The sequence below is a fragment of the Pholcus phalangioides genome, unplaced genomic scaffold, assembly GCF_987345545.1.
Source record: "Pholcus phalangioides strain wild (caught in Gottingen) unplaced genomic scaffold, Ppha-v1.0 ptg000007l_1, whole genome shotgun sequence".
Classification (NCBI taxonomy): domain Eukaryota; kingdom Metazoa; phylum Arthropoda; class Arachnida; order Araneae; family Pholcidae; genus Pholcus; species Pholcus phalangioides.
Window position 1 is genome coordinate 44,223,674 of NW_028301600.1, and position 25,502 is coordinate 44,249,175.

The 25,502-nt window shown below is 35.5% G+C and overlaps 1 protein-coding gene across 3 annotated transcripts in view; it reads left to right on the forward strand.

Moving 5' to 3' along the window:
* The window catches only part of LOC149085341 (transforming acidic coiled-coil-containing protein 3-like), a 53,364-nt gene extending 31,040 nt beyond the window's left edge, over positions 1-22,324 (forward strand). For 2 of the 3 annotated variants that reach the window (XM_089233304.1, XM_089233305.1), the window contains exons 5-11: positions 4,778-4,799; positions 8,203-8,378; positions 14,563-14,674; positions 16,936-17,028; positions 17,416-17,522; positions 18,361-18,481; positions 20,783-21,716. In XM_089233304.1, coding sequence (XP_089089430.1) covers positions 4,778-4,799; positions 8,203-8,378; positions 14,563-14,674; positions 16,936-17,028; positions 17,416-17,522; positions 18,361-18,481; positions 20,783-20,848 — 697 coding nt within the window. In that variant the 3' untranslated portion in view covers positions 20,849-21,716. Of the gene's footprint in view, positions 1-4,777; positions 4,800-8,202; positions 8,379-14,562; positions 14,675-16,935; positions 17,029-17,415; positions 17,523-18,360; positions 18,482-20,782 lie in introns of all 3 variants that reach the window. The other variant, XM_089233306.1, reaches the window with a different exon arrangement.
* Positions 22,325-25,502: the final 3,178 nt, after the last annotated feature.

The window sequence follows — 25,502 nt, forward strand, 5'->3', positions numbered from 1 at the left end:
GGGGTATAACAAAAATGGCGACATTACCGCAGTAAAAATTGCTACCGCAGGGAGTCCCCCATCGAGGGGTTAGCGCACCAACCTCTCGACGAGTATAATAAACAAGCCTGCCGTTCGGAATCGGCAATAAATTGTAGGTCCCGGTCTAATTAGCCCTCGTGTGCAGAAAATGACCGTGGTGCGACAAAAAATGATCAAATGATGATGATCAAATGAGTTAAGGATGGGATTGATGATGAATAACGTTGAGACACTGATAGCTTTCAACTGCATTTTCAATGATTTTACGTAAACAATTAGGGGACCGTGCCATAGTTCACCATTAAGAAGAAAACTATTTTTTCTCAGCAACCCTCCTCCCCCCTGAAATTTAAAATGGTCTATGTCCACTGAAGGGAGTCTAATATTTTATTACATCAGCTACCCATTATAAAGCTAGGGGCCGCCAGATCCCTTTCAAACTAAAATTACTGTGCAATACCTATGTTCTATGTAGTATTCCTGGAATATACAAATAAAGAATTTGGGTTCTTGGAGGGGGGAAGAAAGAAGGAGGAGGGGGCAGAGTCTCAAGAAAGAAATTCAAAATTTTTCAGTTCCTCAGATTATCCAGAAACTCAAACTTTCGGTGCTCAGATTTTCGAGACTCTACTGTATGTGGCATGAATATCTCCCAATTTACAAAAAGCACCATATGATGGGTCAAACTTCATCAAGGTAGGACTTAATTTTTATTGGGGTTAAGGAGAATATGGACAAAGAAAGTGTTAAGCCCTCGCAGTGAAGATGTTGGTCTGCATAATTCTGAGTTATGTTACACTCTAAGCCCTAGTTAAGTACCCCACTTTTAAACTGAAGAGCCAAAAAAACGTACAGGCATGCATATGGAAATAAAGAGATATGGAACCAATCAGAGTACGGCACTGCGGTCGGCAACGCCTATATAACACAACAAGTGTCTGGCATAGTTGTTAGATCGGTTACTGCTGCTACAATGGCAGGTTATCGAGATTTAAGTGGGTTTGAACGTGGTGTTATAGTTGGAGCACGAGAGATGGGACATAGCATCTCCGAGGTAGCGATGAAATTTGGATTTTCACGTACGACCATTTCACGAGTGTACCGTGAATATCGGGAATCCGGTAAAAAATTAAATCTACGACATTGCTGCGGCCGGAAAAAGATCATGCAAGAATGGGACCAATGACGACTGACGAGAATCATTAAACGTGACAGACGTGCAACCCTTCCGCAAATTGCTGCAGATTTCAATGCTGGGCCATCAACAAGTGTCAGCGTGCGAAACATCATTGATATGGGCTTTCGGAGCCGAAGGCCCACTCGTGTACCCTTGATGACTGCATGACACAAAGCTTTACGCCTTGCCTGGGCCTGACAACACCGACATTGGACTGTTGAGGACTGGAAACACGTTGCCTGGTCTGACGAGTCTCGGTTCCAATTGCTTCGAGCTGATGGACGTGTACGGGTATGGAGACAACCTCATTAATCCATGGACCCTACATGTCAACAGGGGACTGTTCAAGCTAGTGGAGGCTCTGTGATGGTAATGGGGCATGTGCAGTTGGCGTGATATGGGACCCTTGATACGTCTAGATACGACTCTGACCAGTACGTAAGCATCCTGTCTGATCACCTGCACCCATTCATGTCCATTGTGCATTCCGACGGACTTGGACAATTTCAGCAGGACAATGCGACATCCCACACGTCCAGAATTGCTACGAAGTGGCTCCAGGAACACTCTTCTGACTTCAGACACTTCCGCTGGCCGCCAGAATCCCCAGACATGAACATTATTGAACATATCTGGGATGCCTTGCAACGTGCTGTTCAGAAGAGATCTCCACCCCCTCTTACTCCTACGGATTTATGGACAGCCCTGCAGGATTCATGGTGTCAGTTACCTCCAGCACTACTTCAGACATTAGTCGAGTCCATGCCACCGCGTGTTGCGGCACTTCTGTGTGCTCGTGGGAGCCTTACACGATGTTAGGCAGGTGGACCAGTTTTTTTGGCTCTTCAGTGGACATACAGAAATTATCATTAAGATGAGTGCAATTTATCCCAGCATTAAGATGAGTGCAATTTATCCCAGCATTAAGATGAATAGCAGAGTATCTTGAATGAGAAAGATGAGGCACAGGGTTTCCCTTGACTTTTTATTAATTGCAGCAATTTGGCTTATCAAATGGAAAAAGTTGTAGCTAAATGAGAGAGAGAACCTTAGCCAAATTGGTGAGTGATAAAATATGAATTCCAAACAAATTCCAACACACCAATACACTGAGGCAGAATGGACACTCACAATTTTGAAAATTTGATCTTTTATTTATTTGCCAAATGAAATATTTTGTTGTGATTTGGCGCAATGACGATCAGCAGCTCGAACCCTGATGAGGTATCTTTGTGTACCAAATAACATGCTTAAGTATTTGGGGTGTCATGAATTTGAAATTGGCTCATGCTTCCCCAATCAGAATTTTTCCCGACAGGTATTGTTTCCACTTGTGGAAGAGAGCTGGTGCTAAGGTGAACCCCCCCCCCCCCACGCATGTGGCTATTAAAAATACTAAGTCATGACCATGACAGGCAAATTTCTCAACAAGGTGGTGAAAACTCCATTGCCTTTTTAGTGTATTTGAGTCTATAAATTAATGCAGAAAAACGAATGGCTACAAAATTGTCCATTTTCTCCCTCAACTAATCTATCAGCTTAGAAATGTCACTTGATTTTAAATTCTAATATTTGTATTTAGAAACCAGTCAGAGTTAAATTGTTATTACTTATTCTTTTTTTTAGAAATAGTACATCAACTGGCATGCTAACAAATTTCAATCTAATAAAAAAAAAATTGTCATGCACTTTTTCCCCCTGCTTGCTCTTTTCTGAGTTCTATGATATTCTAATGATAGTAATAAACTACAATGATTATGAAATTAAATCTGGATGAAGATTAGACATATATTCTAATACATACTGGATGCTAAGATTATATAAAATATTAGTTTTATTAATGTGTGCAGATTATGCATCATGCCATTTTTATTGTTATTTAAGTAGCTATGATTGCTTCAGATCCTCTTACTGTATGTGTGCAGGGGTCTGTCCAGACTTTTTGCACAGGGTCCTGTTTTTGTGAAAATGTACCTTATTTTTGTGAAAACGTTCAAAATAGCAGTGAAAGTAATACTAATTAAACAGCAACCTCATTTTCCTATTTCATTTTTATTATCATTTTCCTAGTTTTGGATGCACTCACAGCTTGTTTGTGTTTCTGGCTATATATATGCTTGTTGACACATCGTCTTGGGTGATCACCAAATTGCACCCCTTGGTCAATCCAGGGTCCCTTATCAAAAAAATGTAGAACATATTTTGCAAAGAAAGCCAGATGCAGAAATGCTGTAACATAGCCAACTGTGAAGCTTCTCAAAACGTGCGATGTTCACCAAATTCGGTATTTTTGGACCCATTTTTCTAGCTTCTGTAGATGAAATTTTCTTAAAATCCGGCTATACCGACGAATTCGTAGCATCTTTCAACGCTTCCGATAAATCAGCAATGTCTTCCACCGCTTTCGACGAATCTGTAATGTCTTTCGAAGAAACGGAATTGTCTTCCGCCACTTCCGATAAATCGGTCATCTCTTCCGCCGCTTCCGACGAATTGGCAATGTCTTTCGAAGAATCCGAAATGTCTTTCAGCGCTTCTGATAAATCGGTAATGTCTTTAGGCGCCTCCGATAAATTGGTAATGTATCGCGCCGTTTCCAAGGTTTCGACAGCGTGGTTCGAAACCGATGAAGGAAGCAATGTTTCAGTAATTTTTTCCGGGTTAGCACAATTGGAATTATCTGTATCTGACGTCTTTTTGGTGACGTTTTCAGATCCTCGTTTAAAAAACGATGTTATGGAGCTGCATCCCCGAACGTCAGTTGGCCGTATTTTTTTAATGTAGTAATCACTATTCCTTGAATTTCCACCTGTTGGTGGTCGACCACGCTTCATATTAAATTTTCAAAAATGAAAGCGCAATACTGGAAAAAAAACGTGCACAAAAAATCCAATTCTACAATAAGCATCAACTACGCCGATTTTACGACTAACAAGAGGTTGTGATTCAAAGACCATTTGAGGAGAAGTGCGGGGCTAAAGCGTTTGCATAATGGCATAGGTTGTGCGATAAAATATCGGACGCGGTCAATCCGTGGTCAACCAGCGGGATGTCCTAACAAGAAGACTAGAAACAAGAAAAGCCCTCTCAAGGTCACGCTCTTTCTCCGATCGCCTTTTCAAGGTCATGTTTTCCGGTATCCAACTAGCAACTTCTATAGATAAGATTACTCATCTATGGGGGAGGGGGTGGTGGTGTTGGGCCATGTATGCTTAAAAAAAAAGATCAATGGCTTTCTATTACGACTAGGGTCATAACTGATAAGAATTTCGTCGCACAGCAGTCGCAAAAGTTCGTTTTTTACGACGTAATTTTCATGAAGGGTTCGTTTTCTGGAATTTTGTGATGGATCCGTTTATTATCCTCCAAATTTTGTGAAGGGTCCGTTTTTTAGCCCCGGAATTTTGTGAAGGGTCCGTTTTCCGGACCCAAATTCCGGCTGGACAGACCCCTGGTGTGTTAAGAAATGAGATTTTTGAAGTTAAAATTAGAGATGACTATCAATAAATCATCAACTTTTCAATTAAAATTGTTTATTTTTGATGCATTTCTTAATTTTTTTTTGTAATTATTTTCCAGTATAATTCAAAAGAAGTCTCAAGTAAGTTTTTTTCTCTATCTTTTCTATTTTAGCATAGATAATACAGTAGGGAACACTAATGAAAATATATATAGCATATTATTATAAGGTTTAGAATGGACCTGGTGGAGGGAAACAAGGTTCTTGACAAAGGTCTTAAAATTATTAGAATCGAAGTAACAGCACAGTGTGATCAATTTAAAAAAAACCCAACATAGTAGCTGTGTAGGTTTCCTTGGAAAAAGTGACATTCTTAGTGGGGTCAAGGAAATGAGAAGCTTTTTAGAAGTTTGCATAATTTTGGTAATGTCTATTTAATGTCTTCCCTGACGGGAACATGGATGGATTAATGTGGGATCAGAACTGTTCTCATGAAAAGGCCAGGGAGCCGTAAGGGAAGGATCCAGCATCGTAAGGGAGCATCGCTGAGAGATGCCGGTGCCTTATCAAGGAGACCATGCCCACGGAACTGCCATCATTGTGCAACATTTATCTTGCATTTCTGGGTTCTTTATGAATTTAACCCCAGTGATCATTGAATGGATGACAATAATGAATGGAACAACACTTTAGTTAAACTATAAATATTTATTCTATTAATTATTGGTATAACATTTTTACAAATTATTATCACAGTTAGCCTTACCTCTCAGACATTACAATGAGACAATAAAATAGAACGCTCTCACTGCTATGTCCAGGTATTCGTGTATTAGTTCACATCGTCCACAAGACACTCCAAGATGTCTCAGTCAATCAGTGGCCTTCTCTACACCACAGCAGGAGACACCCCAGACACCAGGTTCAGACGGTTCTGTGTCTTGAAACATCCGTTGAGACTACAGGTCAGCCACTGCGTAGGAAACTGGCAGACGTCCAAGGGTAGCTGGTCTGGCCACTAATCAATCCATAGGCAACAGGATCATGATGACGATGGATTATCACATGAAGTCAAGCGATGAGATGGATGAGGTGCCAAAAGCACACCTTCCCAAATTTAACACATTGTTTTAACTGAGAGACGATCTGACTCACACCTCAACAGGGCATGACGCCTTAGTAATGAAGACAGGAAGTTAGTCGGAAGAAGTAGTAGTCGTGCACATCTCTCTATCTGGTTTTTATACAAGAGCGTTCCCACAATGCTTCATGACAGAACCAATCACAAGATTGAAGGTGCGGTATTGAGCTTGCGTCTAATTTACATAATTTCATGAGAGAAAAGGAAATATTGTAAAAATGTAACAGAATCTGGCAACCACAATAAAGACGGCGGTTGATCAACGGACACACGATCCTGCTGACCAATCCAGGAGACAATAAGGTAAAACAAACTAAAATCTATTAAAAATGACTAGAATAAGGACAATTTCTGCGGGACCTAAAGGATAATGCTACAATTGCTTCAAGGCAGAAGGGAAATATGGCCCTGCAGACCCTATTGTGAGACAGCTAAAGTCTCAGGACTTAAGTGACGAAAACACTCGAAAGGCTAACTGGGAGATCCAGACGTGCGAGTGGTCATATACGGAAAGAATCCACTGGGAACCAACCAACATGGCAACACGTTGCCTCTTCCAGTACGACCATAGAGATATTGGGCCCTCTGGGACTCCTTGGAGATCAGGAACGGCATGCTCTACTGCCATTGGAGTCAGAGGCTGGAAAGAGACTTTCAGATGGCAACTCATACCTGGAGGTCGTGTGGAAGAAGTTTTGAAAGGGTTGCACACGGAAGCGTGACTGATAGACATTTCGGCATCACTAGAATGCTACAGTGGATTCGTGTGATTCTATTGGGACAAGTTCAGGACCGATATGGAGAAGTGGTGTGAGAACTGACACCTGTGCCGGCCGAAAAAGACCTCCGAAGTGGACTCCTGCCCGACTTCAATGCTACAATGTTGGTGCACGGTTCGAGAGAATCGCCTTGGACAACCTAGAACTGTTGCCTGAAACCCACGATGGTAACAAATATATACTTGTGGTGGGATGGCCTTTCACCAAGTGGCCGGAAGCATTTCCCGTTCCTAATGAGGAGGCCGAGATGCTGGCAGAAGTATTGGTGCAGAATTGGGTGTGTCTATTCAAAGTCCTCATGCTGATCTATTCCAATCAGGGAAGAAACTTTGTCAGCGGTGTTCCTTGGGATGTGCAAACTTCTGGGAATTGAAAAGATGCGTTCTATTCTGCTTTATCTGGAATCTGATGGGATGGTGGAGAGATTCAACAGGACCATCCTGAATCACCTCTCGCTGTTAGTGTCGAAGTACCAACAAGATTGGGACTCGAAGTTACTGCTGCTCTTGCTGGCTTACAGGAGTTACATCAACGAGGGTACTGGATTCTTACCGTCACAGATGCTCATGAGATGGGATCTTCGGCTGTCGAGTGACCTGCTGTTTGGGCTACCGCAAGATGCTCCTTTTCATAGGAGAAGAATACATCTAGGAATTCCAGGAGCACCTTGATGTGCATCAAACCGCCAGAGACAGGATCGACATTGGCTCTGAGAAGATGAGAGTTTGTTACGATACGAAGGCCACGTCTCACAACTTCAAGGAGAGAGACCTTGTCTGGCTTTGGAATATAAAACGCTGGAAAGGAGGACGTCCAAAACGAAGGAAGGGAGGGTGTCCAAAATGGTGGAAAGGAATATGTCCGGAACAACGGAAAGGAGGGCATCCAAAACAACAGAAAGGATGGTGTCAGAAACTCCAGACTTCATGGGAAGGACGCCGCCATCTTAGGAAGAGACTGAACATTGTCATGATATGGATTCAAAGGACACTGAAGTTCAAGGTGGTCTATGTCATTAGACTTACTTATTACCATAAGGAATATGGAGTACTCACCGATTTGAGAACTGCATTGCCCGGGACATGCAACTGTCGAGGAAGGGGCAATGTGTTACGAAGGGTAGAATTTGAAGAGGCTGTGAACGCATGCAAGGTGCATGTGGCATGCGATTGTGGGAATAGAAAAACAAGATTCTGGGACTCAGACTGTAGAATTCGAATAGAGAAGGGGTATTTTTGGAGGGCTGCTCTAGTTTTAGCAGTACTTTTAGTTCATGTAAATAAAGGCTATCATTTGTTCCCAAATCCTCGTTCCTGTGAGTGTCTTCAAGTCTTCGGCAGAGAACCCAGGAGAGATTCGCGCGGCGGGACGAATCTGGTGACAGGTTCGGCGAGTGACCTGTAGCGCGACGCAGCAACAATATTGTAGCTAGCTATGGGCACAGACAGTGAATTTTTTTAATTTTCAGCCTTCATTGCTGCATGCATTACTATGTTGAGAGCATGACTAAGAAATACCTTTTATTGAATTAAAGAGTGCATCTAACTTTAAACATTTTATATGAAATTTTCATCAGAGATATGCAAGATTGATGGTACAAGATTTTATTTTGACGTTCTTACAGAAAATGTTGATGGAAGATGATTTATCACAAGCTAAAAAGAAGCAAGAAATGCATTATCAAGGAGTGCAATTGGAATCTGAAAAAGACTTCAATGTGAAAATGAAAAGTTTGGAAAAAGAAAACCAGTCTCTAAAAAATCAAGCAGCAAACCTGCATAAATCTGCTAGGGCATCATTGTAAGTATTGCATTTGTGTTGTATGGTGTTATAAATTTAATTTTGAACATTCGTGATATTATGTGAAAAAAAAAATGTTAATGTAGTGGGTTAATTGGGATATATGAACAAAAAGTGTCTAGTATAGATGTAATGTAGTTGTTAATTGTGTCTGGTTGATATTAGCAGATATCAATGATAAGAATTGTAGTTTTTTTTTTTTTTTGCTAAGATGAAAAATTATCAACTTATTCTTAATTTTATATTATCACAATTTTTAAGATTTCTTTTTCAGAAATTACTCGTAAGGTTGTGCCAGTGTTTGCTCATAGAATATTTTTTGTACTTAAAAGTGAATAATTACTTTTTCTCGAATTGCACCTTTGTGGGGCAGGGGCCCTGCATTTGGAGCCACTGGTCTGCATAAAAATATATTATGTATTATGGTCGATCATTGCTCTTAAAAACTTTGAATCTTTCCATTATGCTCCAGTGATTTAACTTTTCTTATAATTAAAATATGTTTAGTATCTCTATATTTTTAACCCTGAATGCTTGTCAAGTAATGTGTCATGTCTTTGTGTACTTAGGATCAAGTCAATGTCTCACTGTAGATAAAGTCTCAACAACTTCATATATTAAGTAAGGTAGAGTTAAACCTTAAAAGAGGAAGAACAACAGTTTTTGGTGACTGTGAACAAACTGTTCTTGAAATAAATCCTTATTTGAATGCTTGGCTTGTCCATGACATTGCATGAGTAGTTGAAACACTTGCCGACTGGAATGTCCCCCCCCCCCCTCCCCAACCCAAAGAATATGATAAATTCTCATTGCGTCTTAAATGAAACACTGCACAATTTTTCCACATTGAACTTGTGCCCCACTGTTCAGCTCAAGATGCTAGAGAATCCAAGTTGCTTACAAAACACCTTTGTCTTTCACATCTCATAATTTTCATCAATTTAGTATTGTCAGCAAACTTATCAAAAAATCCATTCTTGCTCACTTGCAAGTTCCCTATGTATAATGTAAAGAGCACTTTTTCTAACTAACACTTCCTTCATTTATAACGCTGAGAAGATTCTGTTTATCATTGCATGTTGTGACTGTTCTTCCAAATAAGATTCCAACAGTTAAAACTTTGCTCATTTTATAATATCACAAAGCCTCTACAACAGCTTATCATTTAGAACAAAAATGAAAGTTTTTTTGGAACTTGAGATAAATAATGTCTACAAGAGTATCCTTGTCATGAGCCCTAGTTACATGATCATAGAAATGCTAAAGATTGGTAAAACATGGGTTCCCTTTCCTGAACCAATGTCATACCTCAGAAGATTTTCTTTCCCCCCTCAGTGAAAGGTTCCCAACGTGTGCTCTGCACTGCCTTTAGGACTCTGTGTGCACTCTCGGTCTCCATGACAGTTCAAGGGAAAATAAAATAATTCTATAACAGGGTTCCCAGTGACCTAGAAAGTGAGGGTATCAAAAACGGGTCAAGGAAAATGTGAAATGTTATTCAAAATCAGGGAAAATCTGAAGGAAAGAAGTTAAAAGAGGATAAATTCACATTCAGGTTGTTGGTCTTCCCTTTTTTTCTTTATCTGCATTTCCCTCCAGATCCTCTACTGAAAGAAAGTTTGGTATGCATGAGCAAAATGTCTTATCAGTTGAAGGGGGGGGGATTTTACATGTGCTTATATATGTAAAATCCTAAGTATATATAATTATTATATATACTTGGACACATAATGTTGTTCAAGGTCAATGAACCTGTTTTCTGATGAAAGGAGTGTAAGGCCGAGACACCCTCCTATCCATTGTTGAAAATAAAATCAATACCAGCTCTAATTCCTTTGTCCTGAGAAAACATGTCTTACCCTCTTGCTTTTTCCCCCTGCTGCTGTGTAGGGTGCTATTCAAATATTTCAACATGGAGGGGGGGGGGGGTCTCTACCTGTGGCTTTTAAATGGAAGACAGCTGGATGGGATGATTTAGCAACTTGTTAGTGGTATATATCTTTTGTTTATAGATTCTCCTTACACTACACACACAGTTGACAGATATTACAGACAACAAAAATAAGTAAAATTGAAAGAATTGCTTTCTTTGAAATTTTGTAGTATGAGATGGTTTGAAAATGTGCAATGTTTGGAAAGAGCTACACACATTTTGACAATGTGAATTTTATATAGAACAAGTCTTTTTCAAGTAAGCCTGCTAACTCTGTTTGTCTGGCAGTAAAAGATTCCCTCATTAAGTGTGAGATAAGTTTTTTTTATAAGACTTTGGCCTCAGAGAGTGAGAGTCATTTCTAAAAAATTTTCAAAGCTCCAAACCTATTGCCCCTTGTTTGTTTGAGGCTTTCTTCAAGATCTTGTGTAGAAACTTATTTGAAGATTGGTCAAGCCTGGTAAGTTGGAAGCTGCACCTTCTCCAAAACAACTTCCTGAAATTGATCTGGATCAGGCAGAAAACTTTTGCTGCTTTTGAGAGTTTGTTTACCCAAGATTATCCATCACTGACAGCATCCACAATGATTATATTCTGCTCAGGGGCTACCCAGGACCTGCCTGGGTGGACCCTTCCCCTGTAGACCTCAGGAGAATCTCCAAATTTCTGGATTCCAAAAGGTGGAGTTAGTGTGTAGGTTCTTATCATGGCAAAAATATATGTCACGTAAAAGTATACTTGCTAGATTTCTGAGTAAATTGCTGGATTTTTGTGAGGAAATTGTAGGATTTTCACCTTTTGAAGGTTGGCAGGTCTGCAAGCAGAAGCTGTAGGAGCAAGGTTAAAAAAAATAAAAAAGGAGCAAGAGAGATAAAAATATCAACGACTTGTATGAAAAAAACAACACATTAAGAGTAAAGCTAAATTAGAAGTAGAATAAATTGGAAATGAATGATTTGCAAAAAAAAAATTATAAATATACTTTGAAAAATATGTCAAATTATTATTACAGTGTAAAACCTGCCTGAGATGGAAACCTGTCTTAAATGGAACAAAAATATAGTGTTCTGAATAATTAATGCTTTTTCAATCATAGGAAACTTCTTTAAGATGGAAACTGTCTAATACGGAAACAAAAGGCGTATTTAGTCTATTTGTAGGTACAAAACCTGGTAAAATGGGAAGAATTTTTGGTCAAGTGTAAGTTTTTGTCCTTTGGATGGGAGGAAAGTTAAGTCATTCTGATCCCTCTTTTGTTAGGCGAACTCTTTCAATTCTTGGAAAAACAATGAATGCCTATTATCTATCTGAACTGGTTCTGAAGGTCAGGCTTGAGTTGAGTGGAAGCGTATTTACTATTCAAAATTTAGTAAAAGCTTGTTTAGCATTGCATTTATGATGGAAATGGTGACTTTTGTTAGAAAACACTCCTATTTCTTGGAAAAAGTTTGATAATTTTGGGAGAGTAATACATGAGGGAGACTGAATTATTGTTTACCATTTAGCAGTATTGTGTTTTGGCTATTGCAAAGATTTTCCTTCAGTGTAGAGATGGCCACTAGCTACAAGAAACGTGTATTGAATTGAAAACAAAAATGGAGTTCGTAGAGGCATAAAAAACAAAATTTAAGTGTTATAATGTTAAAAAGGTATGCAATTTCTTATTATTAAATTTATTTTAAATACACTCGATACAACAATTTTAAATACCTTGATACAATGATATCCTTTACTACAATAAATTTCTGGATAAGATTTTTAGAAAATTTTAATAATATTAATGTTATAAAAATAACACGTAATGGGAATAGGTGAGAATCGCATAAGGAATCATCATGATCCATCCAGGGAATTAGTTAGGGTTAGTAGACATATATATATATCCATGCCTGAACTGGGATTCGAACCTAGACCTGCACAGTCAGAAGCTAGCTCCCTAACCACTCATCTGCCAAGTGGCTGAGCTGAACACTATAATGATATTTTTTAAATATTTTTCTTAACATCCTTTTGAATTTAATTTTAACTCTGTCACTGGTTTTCTTTCTCAAGGCATCGGATAAAATCAACATCTTGCACTAAGAATCACAGAAAGCTAAATGAAGTTATTGCTATTCTACTTTCTGTGCAAGACACAAAAGTGTAATGCAGTAAACTTCATTACAAGAGCAATGCATCTTAGTGAATTTTTATGATAAATTAATCAATTACAATTTTTTGCATCTAATAAATACATAAAAGCATATTTTCTGATGGTATTAACAATGTCGATGTAGAAAAAATCACAACAGCATAAATTTGATCACACGTAAGGATAATTTTGCCTCTCGGTATAACGATAATCCCTCTACAGCGATTTTTTTTCTCGCAGAATATTGTTATATCTAGGTTTCACTGTATTAAAAAAATTTCATTTTTTAACAAAGATAAGTGTTCATTCTATTGCTATTCAGGAGAAAGTTTTACATAGTAATGTTTAACTATTACCGTATTAAATATGAAATTTCAAATGTATAGTATAATTTTAAATTGCAAACATGAAAAAAACTCAAAATAATAATATGCATGTCTCTGTTTAACACTTGTTGGTTTATAGAAGTTGGGGGTGATGTTCTCAAAACTTAAGTTTCACAAACGATAGGAATAGATCACTGCATATATTTTTATGTGCACCTCTATAAAACAGAAACCTGTCTGGAGCAGAAAATAATTTCAGTCTCCTGACCTTCAGTTTTTTGCAGGTTTCACTGTACGACAGTTGGTTTTGGCATTTGTTTGTGATTTTTCCAAGTTATAGAGACAGTTTACCATCTTAATTTTTTTTCCATGTTTTGTCACTGGTCATTCTTTCAGTTTTTCATCAATTATTGTGTTAAAACAATGTTTTGAATTCAATGATTGCTGTGTGAGATTTCTCGAAGCCAACTGGTATTGTATGCATTATATACAATTTGATTTCGAAAGGGGAGGGGCAATGGTATATTACCGAGAAATGGTACAATTTAGTGTGATCTGGGACATTTTCAGATTATATATGCTCATGACAGTGTGTGTTTTTGGTCGGAAATGGTCGAGCAGATTTTGCAGGGAACCCTGAAAATTTTGTAAGTAAGAGAAACAGGCTTGAATGACCGCACCATATAAATTATTCTTGAAAATTCTGAGTCATAAAAGTTGGGAACTGCTGTTTTAATTAATTAACCACCTTTTTATTTTCATTTTTATATTATCCTGACAGTTATTTTGCATATACTAGTTTCACAGGGTTAAACTAGTATCACAGTATAAAGGGGCGGATGCATTATCAAGCAAAGCATGGAAGGCAAGACCTTCTGGAGCAGTTTTTTAATCTGTTCTTATGTACAGGAGCTTCCTTTGTGTGAAAAACTCTCTGTGGTCCGGTTCAAATAGCTCAAAAGGATTAGTTCGTCTTTCAGAAACACCATACAAATTGCTGAACAACCAATCGCAAAGGCTTATATTACATGATCCTCTCGCTAATGTATATGGACCTTAAAACTAAGCTTTTATTTCCCTTTTTATAAATCTGAATCACATTGGCTAACATCCAGTCCCACTGACAATGAAGATTCATCAAAGATCTGCTTAGTCTTTTGCACATTATATCAGGGGATAAATAATTTATGATAATCTTGATTAGGCCTACTTATTGAATTACTGTAATTTCCTGCCTATACTCCGCAAATGTGAACTTTACCCCTTCAGAAAAAATTTTATATAGTCCACAATGGCATATATTCTGCATATGCAAATTTTCATTTATCAATAATGAAATATTATAGAGTTAAATAGGTTGTTGTTCACATTTTCATAGAATAGCATGGATTTTTCTACTTGTTTCTATATATATGCCATTTACAAATCTTGAAAAAATTATTTTTTTACAAATTTTAAAAATATTTATTTCTAACCTTTTAGAAGAAGAACATGCTGTTGATAAGATGCAGCAGTATATAATTCACACTAAGAAATTCTGATCTGTTTTTAACATATAATTCATTGATTTATATGCAGGAAAATATGGTACAAAAAATAACTGTGTGGTTCTCTGTAAAATAAATAGACAATCCCATATTGCATGTTCAAAGAGATGTTAACAAATATAAATTTATATTAGTCTTTATAACATGTAAAAAATTGTCTTTGAATTAAAACCAGGCAGTTTCTTTTCATGCCATATTGCCTTTGTATGAATATTTACTGGTTTGATAAAAATATTTTCAATTCTAGTGGAGTACTAGATGAGTTTTTGCAACTTCTGCAGTCGTGGATAGTGTTAAAAGAACAAGAGCGAATGGATATGGCCAGTGAAAATCAAAAATTGATAGAAGAAAGAGACCAGGTGATAATTTCATTATCATTAAATGATACCTGGTGATGAACAATGATAGAATAGTTTTAAGAATACATCATGGATACAAATGATAGTCCCAAGGATCCTTCACAAGTCTTTTAAAAGTTCTAGCTTTGTTTTATGGGAATGACTAAAATATGAGTAGACCTTAGTAAAGAAAAAAGTTGACCAGAACATAGTTGAAGAGAGACAGAAGCATTGGGCCTCTCCAGCATAGCCCAACCCCATGGGATACAGCGCTTGCATTCCCCCATAGGACAGAGCCTGGGCCATGTCTGGTCCTACAGAACATATATTTGAACCATAGGTGGTCAACTTATATAGCAGCGGTTCTCAACCGGTGCTCCGTGTGAACTCCCCAGGGGCTTCGCAGCAGCTCAAGAAAAATACAAAAAACAGTAAATTTGGAAAAAGTAATTAAGTATTTTCGAATAATAATAATAAATCAGTAACTTTGAATGAATGAAAAATAGGCCTACGCACGGGGCTCCTGCATGGAAATTATATACCAGAAAGGGCTCTGCGAGTAAAAGGTTGAGAACCGCTGTTATATAGGGTTTAATGTATTTAATTTTATAGTTTGAGTATCAAGAAAGGACATCTGCCCATCATGGGTAGGTTATATATACAGTAAATCCCGCTTGTAACATTTTTAAAAAATCGCAACTAAAAATGTTTTAAGCAGGAAATGTCTATAACAATATTATAAGACAGTTTTTCACCAATCATAGCTATTTTTATGTAGTGTTTTTAATTAACAAACATTATGGTGCATATAGAGATTTAATTGGAAGAAATTATGTATTTGTTATTCCAATAAATATTTACGTGCATTATATGGGATGTAGTTTGTAGGGAAAAACAAGAAATATACAGTTTATATGCATATAATATAATATATATATATATATATATATATAGAAGGAAAAAAAAACTTACATTTTGATTGCTTAACGTGCTGGGAGGCAAAATGAATTTTGCGCTGTTGTAACTCTAGAGAGTTATGGTTATCATCTGCAAATTTAAGAATTTTTTTTCCCTACACTTTGGAGCTTTTCTATTTAATTTGCTCTGAGACATTTTGACTCAAACTGTTCTCGCAAAATCTAACATTGTTACTGCTTTATTTTCCAAAATTTCAAAGGTCACGAAAGCATCGTATGGCTGTTCTGTGAGGAATTAAATTCCAAGGAGTACAATTGTACAATTGGGAAATCAGACTTTTCTTATCTGAAAAAGCCGCCTTTAAATGCTACTTGATGCTGGTGTCTAAAAATCTGTTAAGTTGTTTACGTTTTGTGTCCATGTCACTTATTTGCAGTTTGATTTTGTATCAATAGATTCAGAGGTGGATGAGAAGACCCACCATTTTATTCCTTTTTTATATGCAGATGTCGTCTAACACCACTATGAAAATAATTTTTTGATGTAATTTTTCGTAATCGATCTAGTGCGGCGAATTTGAATAAGACCGTAAATTAAAAAAATTAACCTCTTCTGAGAACTTTTTGTAGTTCTTATCTGTTAGTCTTCCTATACAGTGACATGATTTCAATCACCAAGTCGTAGGTGAACAGTGGTAAATGCAGTTTATGCTCTGCATACTATTGTTGGACAAAGTGAGAGAAAAATAAAAATATTCAAAATTATATTATTGTGCCTAAAACCTTTTTAAAAAAAATACCTTTCAGTCGATTCTTTATGCCGAATACATAAACTGGCTTCCGGAGAGCCATAAAAAAGTCCCACCTGTAGTTTTCACATAATAATTAATCACTAGCACTCAAATGAACACCATTTTCGTTTCTGTATATGTGAAAAAAGTGAAAAGTACACTGTTTTCAAGGGAGGAAAAAGTGATGTGAATTTTTTAAACTTTGTAAGTGGGAATAGCAAAAAATTCAAACGTATCTGGGAAAAATTAACATTATCAATATAGGGAGAAAGTTAAATTCACAAAAATTAGTCGTACTAAGCGGAAAAACATTATAAACTGGATCGACTGTAATAGGGTTTAAAACATTTTCCCAAGCCTATGGCATTATATAATTCTATTTTATTTATATAAATGGAGTAAATCAAATTTGGCTAATATTTAAAATGAAAGATTGGCTAAATGTTTAATCTTTTACTGAAAGTCATTATGATTCTCTTATATTCGTTTTGTATGAGATCAATATGTAACTTTGTCTATAGCATGAAATTTAAACCTGGGGAATTGAATTTCTGTATTAAAAAAAAAATTTCAGGCTCTTGAAGATATGAAAAGTGTTGAAGATGCATTTGCAGATCTGCACAGACGTTATCAAAACTGCAAAGCAGCTATTGATGCATACAAAAAGGCACGTGATTTTCACATTATTTGAACACTCGTAGTACCAATGAATGACAACTTGTGGATTTGATAATTCTTTGTAGAATAAAATAGTAGTTTTTCAATAGTTGAAAATATAGGGTTTTGCTGAATAAATGAGATTAAGTTGTGCAAATTTTTAATGAAAAATTGCAACAGAATTTTAACTGAAGTTGACCAGTGATCAATCAATCGAGCCAGCCCTAATCATATTATTACATGGTGATCAATCACTCTGATTATCTGGATAGTTTATTTTTCATTACTATCATTTTTTGCAAACTTTTCTTTGAACCCTGAACCACAAAGTTTAAGTATTGAACTAGTCTGGCCGGTTTTCTCTTGTTGATTTATTTACTTACTCATCTTTTTGTAGAATGAAGTTCTCTACCAGCAGCAGCATTCTGAAATGATGACTGAAATTAAGCAGCGGGAGGAAATGTATGCAATGCTGCGTGAACGTACAATACATAGGCTGGAGAGGTAAGTCAAAGTGGCTCAGTGTTACAGTTGATGTATAAGTTGACACTTCTTATGCAGGCGATTTTTCATTTGCAATGGTGAAATTTTTTATCCTTTCTTCCTGGCCGAAATCTGTCTCTGCTCATGATTTGGAGTTAACCTTTCGACATCATTAGCCTCCTAATGGCCAGTGTTCCCATTGAGAACATCTCTGGATTTATTAATTAAAAATAATTTCACAATTTAGAAAACCAAAATTTTATTGATTTCAACACGCCAGTATTCTCCATGCTCTTGTGCTGTAATTTGATAATTTTTGTCGCACCACAATCATTTTTTGCACAAGAAGGCTAATTAGACCAGGACCTACAATTTATCGCCAATTTTGAACACATTGTTTTTATAATCACTGTGAACTTGGTGCGCTAACCCCTCAATGTGGGACTCCCTGCGGTAGCAAGTTTTCTCTGTGTTCATGTCGTCATTTCTGTTGTACCCCTGTGTCAGGAAAGTTTTCTGACCAGGATAAACTGGCTATCAAACTCGCGACACCTCTAAGCATCCTTTAGGCAAGTGTCTTATCAACCTGGGCTACCATGCCCTCTTGTGCTGTAAAGAATTTGCCAAGAACATCACTCTCAATAGGGTTTTTTTTTTTTTTTTGTGGACCATTCTTCCATTTCTTATTTATGAAGGCAATTTTATATAAGTAAATGGCATAAATTTACTGCCTGATGCTCAAATTTTGGAAGGTAGCATATGCACCATATTTGTTACGTATGAATAAATAATCCATGCATAAAAATTTATATTCGAACTTGAAATCCACCCATTTCTTCACATTGCTTCCTATATTTAGTGCGCAGTCTGAAGTAGAAAATGCAAAAAGGCATGGGACCAATGAACTTGCAGTAATGAGAGTGCAGTTGAAGAAGGCTGAAATGAAGATTTCAAGTTTAGAAAAAGATATTGAACAGAAGGTGAGTGTGACAGTTTTTGGATTGAATTCATATTGCTAAGCAATAAGTTCATAGTGTATGCATAATGCACAATCTGTATCCCTAAGTTACACTAACATACAGGTAAGGTGAATTATAGGCAATCAAAATAGTGTTACATAATTCATTACTGTAGTGCCACTAAAATTGCTTCTGTTGTAATAGGACCAGGGCTGTGTATGTTTAGTAGAGTAAAGCAGAATTACACTAAGCTCATGCCATTGCCACATCCCTTTCAGCTCAGCATTAAATAGTAACATAGCAGCAATTTATTTGTCCATTTCTAAATTATTATTCAGTGAGTCAGAATTGTTTGGTTTGAACCATAGTTTCCCACCCTTTTTTGTCCCATCGCCCCCTTCAAAAAATATTTTCTCCCATCGCCTCCCCAACGCAATCTAACCCATAGGATCCTATGTTATACCCGTAGCTTCTACCACTCCCTGGAACATTCCATTGCCCCTGGGGGGCGTTGACGCCCACATTGGGAATCACTGGTTTAAACCAAGTGATTTTTCTTTTCTTTCAAAAAGTCACATAAAAGTGGCCCAAATATAACTTTTTCCCTTGTAAAATATCGTATCAGTTCTTTATTAGGCGAAAATTTTCATTTTGATTAAGATACAAAAAGATACAACTTAAAGATATACCATCGTTCTAGGGGGGGGGGGGGTAAAATTTTTTTTAATAAACAAATTACATTAAAGTGGCCTGAATATATTTTTTCGTATAAAATTGCTCAAAAGTTATATACAGTACCTAAAATTTCTCATTATTACCCTATCTTATAACCTTGGGCTATATTCTGTGATGCTCTATCTTTAAAAAGTTCATGAATGAGGATTGCATTCACACATTTACAAATTTTATATGTTGTGGTGCATTTATTCTGCACACTTTCTTTCCACAGTGGTAAAAAGCAACAGTAGGTGGTAAAAAGCAACAGTGGTAACTTCATCACCTGCTAGAGGGAGGTAGTCTTATAATACAATAAAAAGGCACAAGCTGTCCCTTGAGGACAAAGACCGGTGTAGGGTGATTGTGCCCAAGTGGTGCAGTGGTAAGATGCTCATCTTACACCATGAAGGTTACCATCAGGGTCCACGGGTTCGAATCCAGGGGAAGAACATTGAAAACAAGTTCTTTATCTGCCGAACCTGGGGTGACCACTGGTAAATGGCACCTTCATTTTCTGCTGAACTCTACTGGTTGGAAATTACTATATGACGAGTTGGTTTGCGGCAAAGTAGTGTAGTTTGATTCATTGCCACACAAATAGAGCAGGAGAATTTTAACATTTGGAAAATTATAGCTAAAGGCCATCTTAATACACAGGGTGTCCTATAAGTCCCAATTTGGCCTTTATCTTATCAATCATTCATCATAGAGGTTTGGTTTCAACTTAAAAAATGCTCAAAAAAAAGTATTCAGGGAACGCCCAGTACCAGTTTGGAGAGCAAAAACAGTGTTAAAAAATGAAACAAATCTAAATTTTTATATGGACACCCTGTCCTAAAGAACAGCATAACCTAACGGACAGTGTTTTTTCCATCATTTATGCTGTTCTTTCCCAACGTTTCTCAAATTTTTTAATTCAAATATCTCAGCAAATATTGCACTCAGAAAGGGGTTTTTTCCCTTCAGACGAGACACAGCAAGAACTTTCTAGTTGGGTTTTTTGGGGCAGGTTGTCCTTATAAAAATTTTGATTTCTTATTTTGTGACTCACTCTATTCTCAATCTCAAAACCAATACAGGGTGATTTCTGAACATGTTTTGAGCTTTTTTAAATTAGAACCATACCTGTACGACGAACTGTTGATGAGATAAAGGCTGCATTAGGACTTATGGGACACCCTGTATATATATAAAAGAAGTAGATGAACACAAGCCTATATGTTCTACATCATAGTGAAGGTCAACATTTTAATTCTTTTGTGCCAAATGCAAATTACAAAGGGATAAACTTTTGAGTAATGATGTGAAAGGGATTCATTTCAATTTATTCCAATGTTATGTTTCTATTTGAAATATGTTGCTGCAAATGATGTGAAATAACTAAAAATGTTTTGGGGAAGGCATAAACATATATATGTAGATGTTTCTTCTTTTAACGTTTTTTATTTTGTGTCTGAATTTCATAATTACTTTCAAAAATAACAATTTTGAGAAAACATTTTGAAAGAAAATTATTTTTTGTTAAAAGAAAGTTTAAAATCTCGCTATCCTACATTTTATATTTCTGTAAAATGAAGTTCTAATGGTTTTTTTCATTTTTATTAGACAAAAGAAAATAAAGAGCTTTCTACTATGTGCGATGATCTCATAGCAAAGGTTGGCCGAACCTAACAACATGTATCTTGTAAATATGGTGACTATATGTTGCACTGAAGTGATATATATAAGTCAAAAATTTTGTGCTGAAAATGCCACTATGTGTGCTCAAAACAAGTGTTGCTTGTGAAATTATTTTTATCCTGGTACAGTGTACTTATGGTTGCATATTCCTTGACTCTACCAAGCTGACAACGATTTAAAATATTTCTTTTGAAGAAAATTATGAATTGGCTTATTTTAGTTTGAACCAATTGTAGGCTCATTAATGGCAAGTGTAAAATGGATGACAAAAATGACATGAATATATGTTATGTTTGTGATGTACATACTGTAAAGTGGAATATTGAACTGTTAACTATTTTCTCAATGTATTTTACTTTTATCACTCTGTGACAAAACAGATTGGTCATGAAGCTATAGATAATTGTAGATAAAAGTTGTATATTAGATAATAATATAAATTACGAGAGAAAATGTATTTAACTTAAGAACTGACCTTTTTTCTTTTTATTAGTTTGTAAGTTGTGGATACTGTATATAATATTTTAACTTCATTTTAATTGATTATTTTTTGTATTTTTACATTTTATGTTTATAGGGTAAATGTGTTACATGCATGCAAAATAGTAATTTTGACCAATTGAGAATATATTTTCTACAATAATTTACCTTTTGAATCAAATTCATTCATTTTGTATATACCGAAAAATTTAAATGCATTTATGAAGAACATATTTACTATCCAGAGGCAAATGATGTCTGTACAGATGAATAAAAAATTACATTATAATCAAGGAACAAAATACAAAATAAACATTAAAAAACCACATCGTAAATAAGATAAAATTATTAAATGGTGAATAAAATGTACAAAATATTTAAAAAAAAAATAAACACGAAAAAGCCAAAATAAACAAAACATTAAATCAAAATATATATGTAACACATGTAAAAATAAAATGTTTTTTATTTTTTGTGATATATAAAAGCAAATAAATATACGTATAACACATGAAATGTATGCAGGCATGTTCTGTATTTCCAGTGGTAATGAATTATATAATTTCTGCGCTAAATAATGTTAACTAAAATTTTTTCCTAATATTAGAAATACGGTAAATTACACGAGGTTTTCTCTTGGATTCATTAACTCTTAAACCTACATAAGCCTTTATTATGTTTTAAGAAAAGTATAATACAGAAAAAAGAACATTTTTTATGATGCAATGGAAGTAGATAAAGATTTCAAAAAAATTGAAGAATGAAACTGACCTGTACTCAAAATTTTGAATACTCTTTTTTTTTTTTAAATTGGAAAATAAATATAATAAATTAGTATTATATATATAATTGCTGCCCGATATAATTGTGTCGTAATATATGTGAGTAAAACCGTATGTAACTCACAGGTCTTTCTTAAAAAGTTGGTGGAAACTCTACTTTCTTATGTAACAAAAATTATATAAAATAAAAGTTTTTAAGTAGTTTATAAGCATGGGATTTGTACTTTATATTGCTGTCTTCATTTAAACCTGAGTATTTAATACTGTTTACTACTTGAATTAAATCACAATAACAATGAGATTGCAAATCGCAGATAAGGGTGTGAAATTTAAAATTTAGATGTAAATCAGTTTTTATAAGATTAAAATTTATGCATTTTATTTTTTGTATATTTAATTTCAAATAATTACTATAGAACCCTTTTTGAATCTATCAAATTGTGATCAATATATGATTTTTGAGCATGTCAAGATCGTTACAGGATTACATTAATACAGAATCATTGGCATAAGTGATCATGGAACCATAAAATTGCAATTTAAATAAATCATTAATTAATATCAGAAAAAGCAAAGGACCCAATATTTAAACATAATTAAACCCATTCATTTAGACATATTCATACTTGAGTTATGCTGTAGTTTGACTCTGTTCTCTTTTTGATTAATTTACCAATTTAATACATGGCCTCAAATGCCATCTGACCTAAGTTTTTGAGTGAGAATATAATGGTTCACATTGTCGCACAAAAGCGTTTGAAATATGTAAAAATATTGCAACAGTAAATTTGCTCTTGTCAACACCATTATAAATGAATTTAGCAAATGTCAAAGAGTGTTTTTAGAGCAAAAAAATTGGGAAATGTAGAAAATTATATATTCCTATTAAAAAAATTCTTTCAATAAGTTTTGAAAAAAATTGTAAAATTGAAATAGCTGTATAATTCTGCAGAGAAATTTTATCGCCAGCTTTAAAAACAGGAACAATAGCCCGTTTTAGTGAGTCTGGGAATATAAGTTGAAATGAGGTATTTATAAACTTTGATGAATTCAACACTATTTACAGCGAACTCTGTAATCAAACCTATATCAATTCCATCGTAATTAAAGGAAGTGTTTTTAGAAGAATTTATAATACTGTTGATTCCTTTTTTAACAAATACCGTTATAGCGAAAGTCTTGTTTTAACGAAAACTTTTCTAATCCCCGAGATAAGTTTATATAGAAACAATGTAAAAACCTTAAAAACCTCAAATTCCTTTATAACAAAATTGCATTATAATGAAGTGATTTCACAGGTCTGTTGGAGTTCATTATAACAGGATTTGACTATTATGTACCTCAAGATCGACTACGTCAAAAAAGCAAAGGAACTTATGGTTAACGAAAGGCATTTTTTAAAATCATCATTATTTGGTGATAATGATGTATTGTGATTTATATGATCAAAGTGGGTATTGAATTAACTTGCAAGTTCCAAAATATCAGCAGAATCTGGCAAAACAATGACTTTATTTTGGTTTCAGAGAATATTTTTGATAAACTCGTATTTCTTTTTGTTTGTAACACATTTTATAAACTGCTGCTTATAGTATTCATTCTAACAAATTTAATATGTATTTTAAGCTCATTAGCTGTATATTGGTATGTTCTGCAGATTTTGTCAAAAGGACATTTCCCCCTTCTTTTTTTTTATACAATTTTTCTATTCTTCATAGCAGTTCATTTGTCCTCCAATTTTTGAATATATGTGTTCTCATAGTGCGATATTCGAAATCATTTTGAATAGAGTTCAATACTAATGCAAACACATTTGGTATTGCATATCGATATTGACATTATTCTTGCAGTCAGTGTTTCGCATCAGTCGCCTGCTGATCTTTTAAAGCTTACTTTGTATAACTTGCTTGTAATGATTTTTTTATAATTAATATGATCTTCACATATTCCCAAGAGATCTGTATGACCTGTCCAGGGATTTTGTATTCAGACATACTAGAATCACGAACTAGATTATGAATGCATAGAAATATATTTATTACGCAAGCAAAATATTATGCGAATTTCATCAAGAGTTAGAATTTCACTGGCCATCACCATTTTACAAAACCATAATAATGAAAAATAAATATATATAAAAAAAATAGAAGAAAAAAATGGGAAAAAATCCCAGATAATAGTCCATACTCTCGTCCCAAAAAAGTGACAATCAATAATCGACTGGCAAATACATAGATGAGATCCACAGAACGTCTGTATGTACCATTTGCAGTTTTCCATGACTCTTGACTGTTTTGTCATCACTACAGGAAAAACTTTAGTCACTTGGGTCAATTGCCACTTTACCAGAGGTGTCTTCCTTTAGGATGAAAAGATCCCTGACTGCTATGCTTGATGGCTTAAATTTCCACTCCATTTTGGTTGAAGACGTCAAATACTCCTTAGACCACACTGACTCAAGAAATGTCTGCATTTTTTTTAAATCTTAGTCTGTCAGGATTGTAGACATCCCAGAGCTTCATAATCAGCTTTGAGTATGGCAGTCCTTGGAGTACCAATGAGAAATTGTACAAAAGTCAAAAATTATAGCTCGTTTGGAGTTGTGTTAATGGTCTCGAATTCATACTAGCTTCAATCTGCTTGGTCATATTAGCTAACTCCTTGAATGTAAGAACACTGTCCCTGCATGTTTACAGCAGATGATGCTTCAAATGTTTGATGTTGGATTCCCACAGTCCTCCAAAGTGAGGTGATAAAGGAGGAATGAAGTGCCAATTGGTTTTTTTCTTCAGAGATGACGTTATGCACATCTTGCAAATTTAAAGAGTTCAAACTGCATTCTTAAATAGTTGGCCGCACCCTTGAAATTTGTTGCATAGTTTGAATACATATCTCTTCAATAAAAAAATCTTCTAAACTCTGTGTGTGTGTGCGCCAGGAAAGCGTCAATAGTTAGCTCTGACACGTTTTCAATATTAATTACTTTTGTTGCAAAGCTTGCAAATAATGCTAAGTATCACTTGAGTCAAACCTTTGGCCTCTTCAATATTAGCCTAATTGCAATCGATCTGGCAAAGTTCACACCAGTTCTTTGGAAAGGTCTGCAGGGCAGAACTCTGTGTGTGCACATGCATGCAAATTACAAAGCATTGATGTTTCAGGCCATGCTTTGAATCTGTAACATGTAATGCACCTTTTGAGTATTTTCCTTACAGTGCTTCTACCTGAGGTAATCTGAAATTCTTTGTTGAGTCATCGAGAAAACAAGTTTATAGTTCCACCACAAAGGTATTTGAAATGGAAGTGTTTCACTTTGTCAGGTAATTTTTAGGCAAGAGTAATGGATGCTTGGCACTTGAATTAAGATCCAAATGTTTCAGTCT